A 16353-nucleotide genomic window follows, 5' to 3' on the forward strand; every position below is an offset into this window, starting at 1 on the left:
CAAAAGTAGCCGCTAAATGATTTAGACGCAGAGGTGCATTTATTGTTTGTATACGATTACGGGAGCGTTGGAGAGTAGTGAATCGAACACGCTATGTCAGATGTTATAGCAGACAGACAATACAGGCAGTGTAATCATACGATCTGACGCATGCGCAATTGTGTTGCGTTTCTTTGTTTGGTGGAGAAATACTTTTTTCTCGTCGAAAAATATTTTGCAGGCATTCACAATAATAAAACTGGTCTAAAATCTGTAAAACAAAAGTTGGTAGCATTGAAGAAGTCGGTTATGCCAATGAGATATCACATATCGAACTCAACTTGCTAACTTTGTTGTTGCATTTAAGTTCAATTTCATTAAGAAAATAGCAGCGTCCAAAATGACAAGCGAAATGACGCAACGAAGATGACTGTAATTAAATTATGAGATAAGTAAACATCAGATATAAGTGCACTATAAAATTAAATTTGAATTATTGTTTTTTTTTTTTTAAATCCTGAAAGTTAAAAAATTTTTTAAAATTTTTGTTAATCCCAAATTTCGAATTGAAATTTTTTTTTTTTTATTTTTTTTCAAATCTCAAGTTTAAAACAAAAAAAAAATTTTGTTTAAATTTTTTCGCGCTTGCGTTTTTTTTCAATTTTTAATTCAAACTTTTTTTGGATTTTCAATTTTTCACTCCTAATTTTTTTTATGAAAAAATGTGCAACCCTACCAAAATTACAATATTTTTAGCTCACCCTAGTATATTTTAAACATACTTTATGAATATTTTACATACTTTTGGTTCACCCTAGTATATTTTGAATGTAGGAAATCACTGCATTTTTTCTGTTCATAACTTATATGTAGTTGTTTCAGTATTATTATTACACATTACTTACATACATACATACATATAACATTCCCATTTACATATGCCCCCAGCGTTGTCTGCACTTTGAATACCTTTGAGTCTATTGAATTATGCATTTGTTTATATAATATATTTGATTGTGTAAACACATCGCCTTGCATTTTGCAGTGCAGCTTCTTCTTATTCGCCCACCTGAGCGACGCACAACATCATCATTTCGTTCATAAGTACCATATTTCTGTATATATGTATGTATGTATGTGTGCATGCCTACCCTATTATAAACAATGCAAGTGTTATTGTAGTTGCATTTTCCAACAACTTTGTTGGCTTCATTAGATTATGTGCCAGACATATTTAGGTTACCTAATTTAATGAGCACTACCGCCTTTTCCGATATTGTTATTAACAAACCGCACACAAACACAGACGCACACCTGAAGCGAGTTGCAAGTTGCAGCGACTGGCGCATCCATTCACCTAGCTATGTATGTATATATTTATTTTACTTACACAAATACACACACATTTGCATTGAAATGTATGTAAAAGCGGCCATTCTTATGCACTTAAATTAAATTATGTGCGCCAGGCAGTAATAATTTTCGTCGAGTGCTTAGTACTTTTTCTCATTGAATCACATACATACATACATACATATATGCATTAATATAGTTATATAGCGCGTCTGGTATGCTCTTAAGACTGAACTGACCTTATTCAAGTGAAATTGAACGAGCAATTAAGATGTGATGACTGTGCAGTATCCTATTTTTGGCCTCTGAATGCGCTGAAGTGCTTGCTAAGCTCTCGTCTTAACGAGGACTTTTGTATAAAAAATCGATCGTTTTAAGGCTCACTTTTTTAATCACAATGCACAATTAAAACGCAATAGGTGTCATCAAAGTCGAACTTACTATAAAAACATTCAACTCTTTTACTAAAATACATAAGGCTTACTCCTTATATACATAGGTAGGATTCAGATCAGTTATGAAATTCATTCCATTTTTTTTTTTTGGCAAAACTCGACTTTATTCATTAACATATGCTCTTGAAGGAGAGCAACACAATCAGTCCAGCGCTTCTCTAACATTTCAATACCTTTCTTATAGAACGATTTATCTTTGGTTTCGAAATAAGCGTTCGTTTCGGCGATGACTTCCTCGTTGGAGTAGAATCTCTTTCCCTGGAGCATTTTTTTGAGGTCTGCAAACAGGTTGTAGTCGCTGGGGGCCAGATCCGGTGAATATGGTGGGTGCGGAAGCAATTCGAAGCCGCTCAAACAGCGCTCAGATTCAACGACACGTTGTCGTCTTTGATCCACCGTGTCATAGACAAATGTTCATGCAAAATAGTGTACACACTGCCGTGTGATATCTTTAAGGTGTTAGCTATTTCACGCAATTTCAATTTACGGTTTTCAAGAACGATTTGGTGGACTTTTTTGATAGTTTCCGGTGTGATTGCCTCATTTGGCCAGCCAGAGCGTTCAGCATCTTCAGTGTCTGTACGACCACGTTTAAAGTCAGCATACCATCGATAAATGGTTGTTTTTGATGGAGCAGATTTCCCGTAGCACTTTTCAAGCCATTGCTGAGCTTGCACTGTGTTTTTCTTCATCAAAAAGCAATGATAAATCAACACATGAAACTGTTTCGAATCCATTGTTTTGAGAATATCAAGACAAGCGTCACTTAAATCCCTGTAACTCATGAACCAAACATCAGAATGACATGAAATTTTGACAGCTATCTTTTGAAGGTTGGTACTTATTAAAAATCATACGGAACTTTTGTTAGCAACACCATCTATGCGTCAGTCTCGGGACTTATTGATCCACGTGTTATTTGGTTATGTTTCATCATTCATGGCTGAATTTATCGACCATTGTGCCAAAGATATCTTTTTTGTCCACCCTGACGTTAAAGTCACCAAGCACCATTTTGACATAGTGGCGGGGCAGCTTTCATAGGTGCGCTCCAAGCACTCATAGAATACATTTTTAGTTAGATCGTCCTTCTCTTCCATGACAGACTTTTTAACAAAATCAGCGATATATTGAAGAACATCAGTTATGATCAAAATTTTGGGAAACGTTCATCCTCCCTTATGAGTAATGAAGTCCATAGGTGCCGACGGAGTCTCAAAAACATACATACGAATCCCACACTGAACTTACGTTCCTTTATATAGCCGCTGTAGCAAATCCCACAAGAACCTAGTCCTCGCCTCAGTCCTTGTCCCATCCATCGCATTTCTGGACAGCGGTGATGTCATTTCTAACGTGGACATCCAAAAACTGAGCAGCGGCTTATATATTCAATTATATACATGATATTTGATACATATCCCCTTAAATCTAATCCTTAACACGTTTACAGGGTCGTCATCAAAAAGGAGATCTCTCAACCGAGACTGTTTTTTTCTTTTCACTGGAAGTGTGTTTTACGTGGCGGGTCTCAAACCCAGCGCACAACCCTGGCTTTCTCACTTTAGCTCGCCTACAAACGGGTGTTTTTCAGCTAACGAGAGAATACTTGGTCTAAGACCGGAAGTCGTGTGTTGCGTGAGCCATATGTAAAGGAATCGTTTCTGACCACTGCGTGAACTTCTACACATGGTTCCATCCTCCATTCATCCACCCATTCCTGTATTCATCTATAGAAATAATATTTTTTTTTTAATTTTTGTATTTGCGATAATTTTAGGCAGACGCATATTCTTCAACGCCAGAAACATTTCTTTGGAGGTCCTCCTGAAGATAGGCTAGATATTAAGGGTATTAGAAAATTTGCAAAATCAAAATCACCGACAACACTAGTTTACTGTCATCGGTCGCAAATTTTTCTTTCAGAACTGTTGAGTAGTGTTAAGTAGTAGACTGTGGGCCCTTAAGTAAAGTTATTTTTGAATTTTATACTTGGAAAACAGTAATGATTAAAAGTAATATATATAAATGTTGTATGTATTTTCATATTTTTCGAAACGATGAATTACTTCTACATGAGTCAGAGAAAAGCTTATAAGAGATTAACAGTTATTTAGTTAATAATATGACACAAAATTCGTCTCGCCTTGAACTAAACATATTTGTCCGTCAAATCGGCACAAGTACATACATAGATATGTACATAAAAGTAATGAATATCTGCGTACACGTACAAACCGAGTATGCAAATTATAACGGAATGAATTTATTTGCTCAATTAATTAAACAAATTACCTGGCTTTGCACAGAGGCGGCAAATATTAAATTGTTGTTGAAAATAACGGATTAACAATGCTCATTTGCATGCGCAAGTGAGTGTGAATGTGTGTACAAATCATTATAAACTGTTAAACATGAATGTATGTATGTACGTAATGTGTACTTAATAGCCACCTACATATGTATCATATGTACGTATGTTTGTATGGTCTATCTTTAGATTATGTGGGTGAGATATTGTCAAAAGTGTGACAATTTGAAAAGTGAAATTTGAATTGTTTGCTATAAATATACAGTTATATGTAAATACATATGTAGAGTATATAATACATATATCTGTGCATAATTCACTAATCGTTCAAAATTCGTTTGAAGGTAATTAAGGCATTTAAGGTGCGAATATTCACAAGTCATTACCCCCTAGCGGCGTCATTTAGCTGACAAAGCGCAAAATGAAATTCACGGAAGTTCCAACAGTTAATCGTACTTAGCGCATACCGTCGTACTCACGTGCATATTGAGCCGTTTACATACACGCATGCATACATATGATTATTATGTGCTTCTTGTCATACTTAGTTGGCGCTTTAAGCATATTACATAAGCGCAACAACACAACACATAATACTTTTGTCAAATGCCAGGCATGTGCACACACATGCATATGCATGCATATGTGTATGTAGCATGTATTTGTTGTAATTGTATGCATTTGCAATATTCATAAATGTGCTGCACTTAAAAGCGAACATCGCATTATTGACACACATTCTCTCCTAACCTAATCTAATTACCTGTGCCTGCGCCAGCAACAGCAACAACAACAGTGGCAGCGGCAATGTACATATGCTAGTTAAGCTTCAACATACACACACGCTTATACATACATATATTATATACTTGTTGTTGTTGTTTATGAGCTAACTTCTTGGTCGGGTGATCATGCCGCGCGCCAGCAACTAACTTCCTACACTTTTCACTGCTTTGCCGTTTGCCGTTTGCCAGCAATTAAAGGTAAAAATGAAGCAGCGCGAGGAGGAGGCAAGCAAGCAAGCAAACAAACAAGAAATGAAAATACAAATTAAAAATGCGAAATATGCGTCTGCTTGCATTTCTGTTGTAATTGTGGCACTTGCTGTGAGTAGGAAACTTTCTTTAACACAATGCCTTCCTGCACTTTCGCATGCCATAACAGTTATTTATGACTGTAGAAATGCCACCTGTGTGTTCATAATTGTGTCTCATATACTTATGTGCATATAGTAGTATATATAGTATGTATGTAAGTATGCTACACCCACCAGCTGACAAGCGGTACATATGCATTTCTTTGACGTAATTATTTCCAGCGCATTGCCACAGGTGCCTTGTTGTTATTGTTGTGCGTAGAGAATAGTTGCAACTAATTTGCAATGAACTTAATGCACTTATTTTCCTGTGATTGCAAGCATCTTAAAAAATTACTGCATGAAAGCTTTTCCATTGCAGCATATTGTGAAAGTAATTGAATTGCGAGATCATATTGGAAGGAACTTATTATAATATGTATATGTAATTATGAACGTACTTCTTCTATGGTGCATATCGCGTCACACTGTCAACTAATGGAAAGCGAAAAAGTCAAAAGTCGACAAAACGGAGTCAAGCCGCATTAGTACCTCTAATACTGAAAATGTTACCATTACCGTATCATGTTAAATCTCAACGCATCACATGTTAATTTACATCATCAATATCACATCATCATATCAATTCATGCCATAATATAGAAATTCATTTGAAACAACCTTCATATTTCTATCCAAAGTAAATAAATTTATATCACATCACAACTAATAATAAGATCCTATCCTATCCTACTTAAAATGTCATTGTATTATAATAAGTCATATCATGCAATATCAAAAACCTTAATTCGAAAAAAAGTATTTTCTTATCACAAAAAGTCACATCACATCATATTGTATCATATCGCATCACATCTTAACATAAAATGTCACATCACATCAAATCGTATCATATCATATCACATCGTTATCTTAAAATGTTAGATCACAGCACATCTTATCATTAAACGTCACATCTTAAAATATCTTAAGACGAACCATCACTCCTTTTAATGACATCACATGACTTCTAATGGTATTTTTGATACTCCTAATACAATCAATTCTCAAGTAATAAGTTTATATATTATTTCTCCGACATGACATATCAAGTCACATAATATTATATCACATCTTAACATAAAATACACATCATATTGTATCATATCATCACTTCATTTAATGACATCACTTCTAATATATGTTTGATATTAGTTATTAATAAGTTTATATATTATTTCTGCGACATGACATATCACATCTTAACATCTTAACATCATATCATTTTAACATAAAATGTCACATCACATCACATTCTATATAACATCGACATATCATCACATCTTCACATATCACATCACATCACATTGTTTCTTATCGCTTTACATAAAATGTCATCTTAAATGTTTGATCACGTCATTATCATTAATCGTAGATGATCTAACTTTATCTTAAAACGAACTATGACATGATTTAATCAATTCAACTCAACAAGTTTATATATTATTCCTCCGAAATGACATATCATGTCCTTCCAATTCACATAATATTATATAATATCTCATAATATCACATTTGACTTTTATTCCACATCATCTAAAATCACATAAATTTCTATCAATCATCATCAATTCAAAATAAATATGTCAAATTAAATACGTCGATGGCATTATATGATGTTATATCACATCATTACATCATATGTTCATATTAAAACAAAATGCCAACGTATATCGTCAAATCAAATCACAATATTACTGAAACGTACATCAAAACAAAACTCGTTAAACCAAATCACAGCAGTACCAAATCAACTGTTTATAAATAATTAACAAAAAATAAATATAAATAAAATCTTACCGAAAGCGTATCTATAGACCCATAACTACATAATGACAAAACTTTGTAACCTATGCTCCATAACTTGCGACATATCACGTCATTTTGTAACACATCGCATCAAATGGAAAAAATCACCACCATTCGTCGTAATATCATTGCCTCAAATAATATCTTATCTACTCATCATTATCAACATTTAAAGATTTCACACCTACATATTCCTCAACTAACTAAATTATGGTATTTTTAAGCATTCTCATATACATACATATGTACATACAAACTATCTCGTGCACAATGCTTCCACTAATTACTACACTCTTGAAATCCACTCTACGCATGCGCATAACCGACACTGATCACTTGTCAGCTGGGCAATGATGACCCGAAAATTTCACTTTCCACATAATTGAATTGCTTAACTTGCGCACTTCTCAAGTGACAGTTTCGCAGCAATAAAATTACTTGAAATATTACAAATAGTCTGTAGAGCGTTTTGAGTTTTAATTTTCGTAACTCCATTAGCATTTCTTTACAATCTTCAATTGGAAATCTAATAATAATGTTATTAATCGGCTCGCTGACGGAATGTGCACGTTTCCACACTTCACTTCATGTCATGTCGCTCAGCGGCCAGCATTGACTTTCAAGCCCGAAATCCAATCGGCTAAGCTGCCCAAAAGGGGCGTTCGTTGCTGCCACCGCCGCTGTCATTGCTATTGTTGTAGCTGTCAGAGCATTTGCAACAGACAGCAACAGTTCAATGCATTGATGGAGTGCGGTTTAATTTAGCTCGTCGCCCACAAATTGTTAAGTCAGTAAATAAATAAATCGGTTTTCCTAAAAGCAGTCCAACACTTTTGCTGCATTTGAGTGGTTTGAGATTTCAATTTCTATTCAAATTGAAATTGAAAGTGTTTGCCAACAAATTATTACCACATTAAATCCCAGATGAATTTGTATTATTTGCATTTTTTCACTTCTTTACATATTTTGATGAACATTTTATTTTTGGCGTGGGCGCATGAAGGTGTCGTATTGTCAACGGTTTGTCAATATTACTAATATTTCGATTTTAGTTCCATGCCAGTTTGTTGATAAGAAATGCATTTTCCGTGCATGTCGTTGTCTAAATATGTATGTGCGTGAGTGCTTAAACCTGTTCGATTGACTAGAGCGTGACTGCATGTGACTGGCGTGAGAAGAAAAAATGCTGGAAATAAAAAAGATAATACAAAATATTTTGTTTTTAAGAAATGTACTAAAAACTGTTTTCCTATACTATATAGCATATCTAAATTATTTAGCTTTGGGATTAATGTAAGATTCGGGTAAATATTCTTATTCTGATTGGCTCTCTAATCGACTAAGCGAAATTGGCTCAGTCCACAGTAGGTCGCCAGTTATTTATGCACTACATAAGGCCCTAACTCGAAACAGAACCCTAACCACAAACTCATCGTTCCATACGATATTCGATGTTGGTAATGCGTAAGAGTTGATAAATCTTTCCAGTTCTCATCTTCTCTATGCATCTATATCATATACTATATATGATCGATCATCAGGATCATCTACCTCTTTTTATTTCGTTATTTATAGGGCTTAGTTGCAAAATATTGTAGACTATTTCGAAGTTGTGCGTGTCAAGAGTGGCGTGAAAGAGCATTGTCTGCCTATTTGATGACAGAAAATATTCCACTGATCCTCATTTCCTACCAGACACTAGCCTTACTTTTAACCAATTTAGAATAAACGAATGACGCCATTGTCTAGTCTTTAATATGGAATGATAAGACAAATTTTACTTGCTGCACATAGGCAACATCTATATGATGTTAGGCTTTTCGGATATTTTTCAATCGTCAAAAATTGAAGTCCCCCAAAAATTAAACTAACTCTGAACTAAATCGGAAGGTATTTTCATGGTAGAAATGCAGTCACATTGCTTGAAAAGAGGCAACAACAGACACTTTGAAATCTTTAAACATTTTAGGTTATTAACTAGTGTAATGTAATTACACTGGTAAACTAAAATCCACTTGTTTTTTGTGACATGAACAGAACAAAGTGTTTATTATGTAAAAATTGCCACAACTGCAGAAAATAGCTACAGATTTCTTCTATCACCTATAGTTTTTTGCCATGAGGATTTTCAATTAAAAAAAAACAGCGATAGATATATTATTGTTATATTATTACCAAAAATTTAACCAAAGAGTACCTTAAAATGTTACTGTCGATGTTTTTCGGCGATATTTTATAGCAGAAATGTCTTGGTGGAACCGTTCCCCATGCTCGTCACTTACGGCCCCTAAATTTTCGCGGAAAATCCAGATGGGAATCCAGAAAGTGAATTTTAAGGGACATATTGCCACCCATTTTTATATGCAGTAAGCACTTCACTCACTCTTTGTAATTGTCAGCTGTCACATTTAAAAGAAAATTTTTAACAACGCTTTTAAGACACTCTAGGCTCGAATTTCAGTTTCATTGAGCATTTTCTCAAATGTTTCAACTTTCATTAGTTCTCTTATTTGCAGACCCACAAAAATGCCCCTCCTTAATTTTTGCTTCACTGACTCTTGAAAATTTTTGTTTCAGATACAAGAATCCTCTTCCATTTCTGTCCACTGCCTTAACAAAATTCTTCATTGAACCCAATTTAACATGCAAAGGTGTTAGTAATACCTTTTTGGGAACAACTAGAGGTTCACTGGTAACGTTTTTTTGTCCTGTACTAGCCACTGCTTGGACTAGTCATGTGAATTTGCTGATTAGCCAGAAGTTACACAAAGATAAATCAGGCGAATACAGTAGTTGCGGCACGATATTATTGGAAAATGTAGTATGAGATGTTGCATTATCGCCCTTCTTTGTTCAATAAATTCAGACATAGTAAACATCGAAGAATTCACTCTTTGAGCCGCACAAAACGATGCATATCTCAAATACTAATGAATATTTTGAGGTGAAATTTAGTATAACTGTCACTAACAGTACTACCAACTTACGGAGAAAAAAATTTACAGCTTCGAAAAGCACGCGAAGTATAAATTAATTCAAATTAATTCACCTTTCAATTTGATCACAGTAGTATTGTAAGATCTAAAGCCGCAGGTTACAGAATATCTGTGGGTGATAGAAAAATTTTGTTTTCAGATTTGACTTCAGAGTATCAAACTGCACTAGTAACGCCTAAGAATTTTCATGTCACAAATTATGTGTCTACCTGTGTTATTATTCGGAACATACGTCGCGTATGAGTAACATTTAAATGTTGACCAACACAAAACCTAGTTTTTTAGAAAAAACAGGCACAACTACTATTCTAATATTATACTTGAATTTTTTAACCATGAAAATTGAGAATGTTTCACATACAAAATTTAACATATACATACATATATAGATATATACGCTGTAGATGCACACTCAAATGCTAAGTTCATAAAAATGTAGCATAAAAAACTTGAGTGCGCGCATTATTAGATGTAGATAATATGAAAACAATTTCGTCTGCAATAATTCGACAATGTGCCCAATTTTAAATGGACCGCATCCGCGAAGAGTCACACTCACCTCCGAGCTGCGTATGCGTTACATTGTTACCGCTGCTGTCGTTCGCTTGGTCATCAGCCCCGCCTGAGGAACGCACAACACTTGCCAATTGCAGTGGCAAATATCCAATTCACCGATGCCGGTGATTCGCGCGACACTGTCTATTTTTTACGACTTTATTTATATGCTCATATATTTAGTTAAGCCGTTTATTTGGGATTTTTCAAATATCTGACGCACAATCGCGCAAATAAATAAACGCAAGTGTGTGTTTCTTCAGATACTCGTACCTATAGAGTTGTGCGAATGCACTTATCTACTAGAAATTGATATCTAAATATAAAAGTATATAGAAAAGTGCAATGTGGATATATAATTATATATTTATACAGTATTATCCATTTAATTAGAACACAAAAGGTTTATTTTAGATATCAAGGGTAATTCAGTGCTCCACCACCTACTATTGGAAAGGTCCAAAAAGACTTTTAACCTACAAATATAATCTGTTTGAGATGTACATTTAATGAACTGAGTAAAATTTTATTATGGCATTTTTGAGAAGTTATTTGAAGAACCATCTCCATACATAAATATTCAGGACCTGGTATTTCTTATACCGGGATCCATTCAGAGAATAACTCCGACAATTGTTAATAGATTCAGTAGTAGTAGCGACTGATGTGCTGAGAGCTCTATTTGAGGTTTCCTGATTACGAATTTGAGTTTAAAATTTTCCATCACATACCTTTGTTGTTATAATTTTTGTAAATGGTTGTGGTTTGACCCCTACACCCTTTGACTACAACACAAAAAATCGCACTTCTTAAGAAATTTTACTATCATTTTCGGTTTTGGCAACCAAACCAGCCTCTAACATCATAGTGACAGCCTTTTCCAACAATTTTTTTCTCATATAAAAAATGAAATATTTTAATTAGAATTTTTTATTGTTTGTTACAAACATACACTATTACAAAGAAATTCTGAAATTTTTGGAAAAAAATATTTTAAACTCGGCCATTGCGACGCCATTTCTGGTGGTTCCTCGGAAAAATGATGCGCCCGCGTTGGCAGCATAACTATTTAAAGGCTCAGCCAAAGTGAAAAAATACGTGTTTTAGTTAAAACCTTAACTTAGAACTTGGACAAAGGAAAAAAAGAAAATTGAATTTTTGGCTGATATTTTTACGAAAAAATTAAAATTTCAGTGAAAATTTCGCGACATTTCTTTTCAAATAGTTGTCAACGAAAAAAAAATCCTCATCCAAGTCTTTAAGAATTCTATCTCAAATACTTGTGTAGAATTTCATGGAGAGCGGTTGAGTAGTTCTTGTCAAACGACTTCAAAAACACAGTTACGAAAAAAACGCGTTTAAAGACTTACACACACTTTGTCTAGCTAGCCTCGAGCGCACAAGTTCTCCAGGCTATATCTCCGAAACTTTTACTCGGTTTGATTCCAATAAAGAAATAAATTCATCCCAAATGCGTGAAGCAGAGAACACTGTATGCGTATTTGTAGTAAGTGCAAGCGCCGCACTAGAAAGTGATAGTATTTTCGTTTTGCATTGCAGCGCGGCGTGTCAACCTAAAAATGCGGCATTCGCAAGCACAAATTCTTTGGTATTTTTGGCATCAAACGCATTCGCGATTCGATTTCAGCATTAAGATTACGCTAATGAGTTTATCGAGTGAATGCGCTTGCATACACATCCATACATACACATAAGTAGTACTAGAATTGATTATATAATGTTGCTTAGTTTTCTATTTTTTAGTAAAATTTAGTGTAAGGTTTTCAACTCTTTTTATTATGGATTTAAATTAACTATAATTTTATTTGTTCTGTTTGTTGTTGCAGCACGCGAACTATGTACGCCAAGCGGCTGAGGATTACTTGGCTCGCCGTCAGGCCCGCAACAAATCGATGACGCGCTCAATGACTTCCGGCTCGGCCGGCCCCATTCTCGCCATGGGTAATGTACATTACTTGCCAGCAGCTAAAAGCGGAACATTCTTTTCACGCGACAATGTGTCCAATTTTATAACCTGGTGCAGGTAAGGATACGAAATTTGTTTGTTACTATATTATTAGATAAGTTTATATATATATGTATATTAGGGCTCTTAATTCAAATGACCTGAAAACCGATTATTTGAATATCCGGTTTGTAACCGGATTGTAGCCGAATATTAACTGATCATTGTTACGATTATTCGAATAGTTGCTCTGTTGCGAGTATTTGAACAAATGAAAATTATTTGAAATCCAAGCAGACTTTGCTTTTTTACTGATTTGAATTTGTGAAAAACCAAAGTGCGCAAAGCTTCATTAACTTATACCTTAACTAATTAACGTATAACATACATATATGTATATGTATATGTACGTAGCAAAAATATGTAGAAGTAGAACGCTTACGATTCGAATAGTCGACAAAGTCGAATAGTTGACGACTCACGACCAACCGGATACTGCAAATCGCATAATATTATTCGAATAATGCCCTATTCGGTCGGTTAGTCGAATACTAAGAGCTTTAATAACTATAATAGGTTATAATACTTTTGATAATGAAGTCCTAATTTTGTATAATAATTTTTTCATAGAGATTATGTAGATAATGAAGGTTCATTCAGCCTTAATAATTGAAAACGAAAGGATGCAAAAGCTCAGTATTTGGTAAAGTTTGGAAAAAAGCTCTTTATGGAAAATAAAACAAAAATTTTGAAAAAGAGTATTTTGTTCAAGGTTTTTTTTTATATAGCGTTACGAGTATAAAAGCTTTTGTGCGCAAATCTAAATTCTGTAGTAAAAACTAATGAAACTAGACCTTTTGATGATGAGCACTTTAGCTTTGAACTTTATGAACCATTACAGGCATGAGCTGTAAAGATAACTGTAACTTTATTATTTGATATTATCATGATATTTTCAAACTCTTTTGACACTGTTAAAGTATGTTAGGAAATGGTTTTGATCAGACATAAAATATAATGTCATAGTTTCTGCCTACTATATAACGGGTTTTTCAATAAGAGCGATTTCTTTTGGCCAACACGGGCACGCTTGCAAAAGTCCAGACGCTAAACCCAATTTCATCAATCGTCGCTGGCTTGTTGGCATAGACCATAGACTTAACGTAGCCCCACAGGAAATAGTCTTAACGGCGTCAAATCGCACGATCGAGGCGGCAAATTGACTGAGCTTTTTCGTGAGATAACACGTTCACCAAACTTGGTTTTCAATAAATCGATTGTGACATTGGCTTTGTGGCTTGTGGTGCCGTCATATCATACAATTCGGGCCAAAAATATTCGGTTATCATTGAGCGGTAATGATTCCCATTCATAGCAAGGTGCCGGTGTTGATCATCACGGAAGAAGTGCGGCCCAATGACGCCGCCGGCCCATAAATCGTAATTTTTTCGGGATACACTGGTGACTCATGGAGTACGTGTGGATTGCTGCCTGACCAATAACGCATATTTTGCTTATTGTCGAAGCCATTCAGATGATTTTTCTATGAAAATTCGGATCATTTTCAAGTTGTTACTCAGCCCAAATCACGAACATACGAGGATTCTGGTGATCAAGCGGCTTCAGTGCTTGCGTCAATTTGATTTTGTAAGAACTTTTCGCAAAGTTCGCCATAACAACGTCTCAGCGATGCCCAACGCTTGAGAACGACGTGTGAGAGACTGATTTGGGTTTTCTTCAATTAATGCATTAGCGGCAGTAATATCCTCGACACTACGCACACTTCTTTGTCTCACTGGCAGGGGAAAATTTTCCACTGTGCCGCGGTGGATTCTAAATTTTCCACTAAACACTCTTTTGTTAATCTGACAGGACGATCATGACGACCTTAAATTGTACGTAGCGCTCTTAAAGTTGACTCCGAATTTCGGTAGTAAATTTTTAATAATTTCGACTCGTTGTTGGATCGTATATCTTTACCTACTGAAGAGAAATGTCAAAAGAGAGCGAAAATATATGGCGTCGTTTGCTGTCCCTATCAGTCTACTTTTGTAGCGTCTCTATTGAAAAATCCTTTATTTACAAAACACTTTCCGTGCTTACAATATTAAAATTATGTATACTCTTTAGCAACATGATCTACTCTTTTTCGGTAACAGTAGCTCTTGAAAAATTATGCCCTTTATAATCCCTTCGTTGTCTCTACCCGATTCTGAATTTAGGAAGTCAGAGTTGTTAGGGCTAAAGATTACCCAAAAGGTTCTTGATCTATTATAGAATACTTAGCGTTCTGGTATTCCTAAGTTTTTCTTCGGACAATGATATTTTTATATAGATTTTATGATGCTATATATGTACATATACATATACTAGGGTGGTTTTTTTAACTATTAATTTTTTTCAAATTTCCTTGGAAATACCCTGAAAAAAATTCCCTGAAAATTTTAGCCCTTAATATTAACATTAAGAACTGGACCAAGGCATGTAAAAATTCTCCACTACACTATACACTAGTACAATCGTGATTTTTTATCTTTAAATTCCCACAGATCAGAGGTGTTTTATGGCATCACTTTGACTTGATTAAACCTGATTTTTCCATGAAATTCGCATTTTTCTGTATATATCTCGTAAATGACAAAAGATCTACAGAAAAAATGTTCATGACAAACTTGCAGGAAATTTTATTTGCTACAAAAAAGTCTGAGTGCAAAGTCGCTATCATTAATACTTCTGGAGATATTCGGGTTTTTAAGTAAGGATATATGGAATTTTCATAGATTATTTATTACATACCATCTATAAAAATTCTATAAAGGCTAAAATTTTCAGTGATTTTGTTTAGGATATTTCCAAGGAAATTTCGTGACGGGATTGAAAAAATTAATAGTTAGAAAAAAAAATCACCCTAATATCTATATGTTAAGACCACGCTAGCGAACTCATAATGCAGTATTGCTTTTTTGGTAACGAGTATCTTAACCATAATAAAAACAGAGAAAGTGACAAATTTTTTACCAAAAAGTGTAGTAGTCATATCCAAAAGATAAGAACCTGAGAAAATTTTAATAATAAAGTAAATAGTATTGTTTAAAAATTACTTACAACCTAATCAATATAATTTCAAACCACATATTTGCTTACTGATCTTATCTTCTATAACTCCGTTTCTTGCGTCTTTTTTTCAGGAAAAGCCTTAAAATAATCGAGTGCCTACTATTCGAAACGGATGATTTGATAATGCGAAAGAACGAGAAACATGTGATCCTTTGTCTATTGGAAGTGGCGCGTCGCGGCGCTAAGTTTGGTGAGTTACAACAACAGCACTTATGTACAAGTATATTCAGTTTATTTACATTTTTCATAATTTGCATATTAGTCACGCGTGTATTTTGCAAAAACACACTGACACACAAACATACATACATACATACATAGATTGGCAAATGTGAATGGTATATATGTGAATAATTGCAACGTATTAAATTAACAGGTATGCTCGCACCCATGCTGGTGCAGATGGAGCGGCAAATCGATCGAGAAATCGCCGCCGACAACAAAGCGAATGGAATTGGGTGTGGCACACAAACAGACAACGCCGATGCGACTGGCACACAAACCGAGATCGGCATCAATACCGATAATGTCGCCACAGAAACCGATATGTTCGACAGCGATTCGGAGAATGAGGACGACGACGATAATAGCCCGATGCTGATGTATGGCCCACAACCGCAAATTATCACCAACGATTTGAAGAGTTTGGATGAGATGGTGAGTCAAACATACACCAA

General features: G+C 34.8%; 1 protein-coding gene across 1 annotated transcript in view; it reads left to right on the forward strand.

The window, feature by feature from the left end:
* LOC126758295 (GAS2-like protein pickled eggs) overlaps window positions 1-16353 on the forward strand; it is a 171690-nt gene that overhangs the window by 136709 nt on the left and 18628 nt on the right. Inside the window, 3 exon segments of the mRNA XM_050472516.1 lie at window positions 12441-12637; window positions 15748-15866; window positions 16053-16333. Coding sequence (XP_050328473.1) covers window positions 12441-12637; window positions 15748-15866; window positions 16053-16333 — 597 coding nt within the window.

This window comes from Bactrocera neohumeralis, chromosome 5 (assembly GCF_024586455.1).
Source record: "Bactrocera neohumeralis isolate Rockhampton chromosome 5, APGP_CSIRO_Bneo_wtdbg2-racon-allhic-juicebox.fasta_v2, whole genome shotgun sequence".
Taxonomy (NCBI): domain Eukaryota; kingdom Metazoa; phylum Arthropoda; class Insecta; order Diptera; family Tephritidae; genus Bactrocera; species Bactrocera neohumeralis.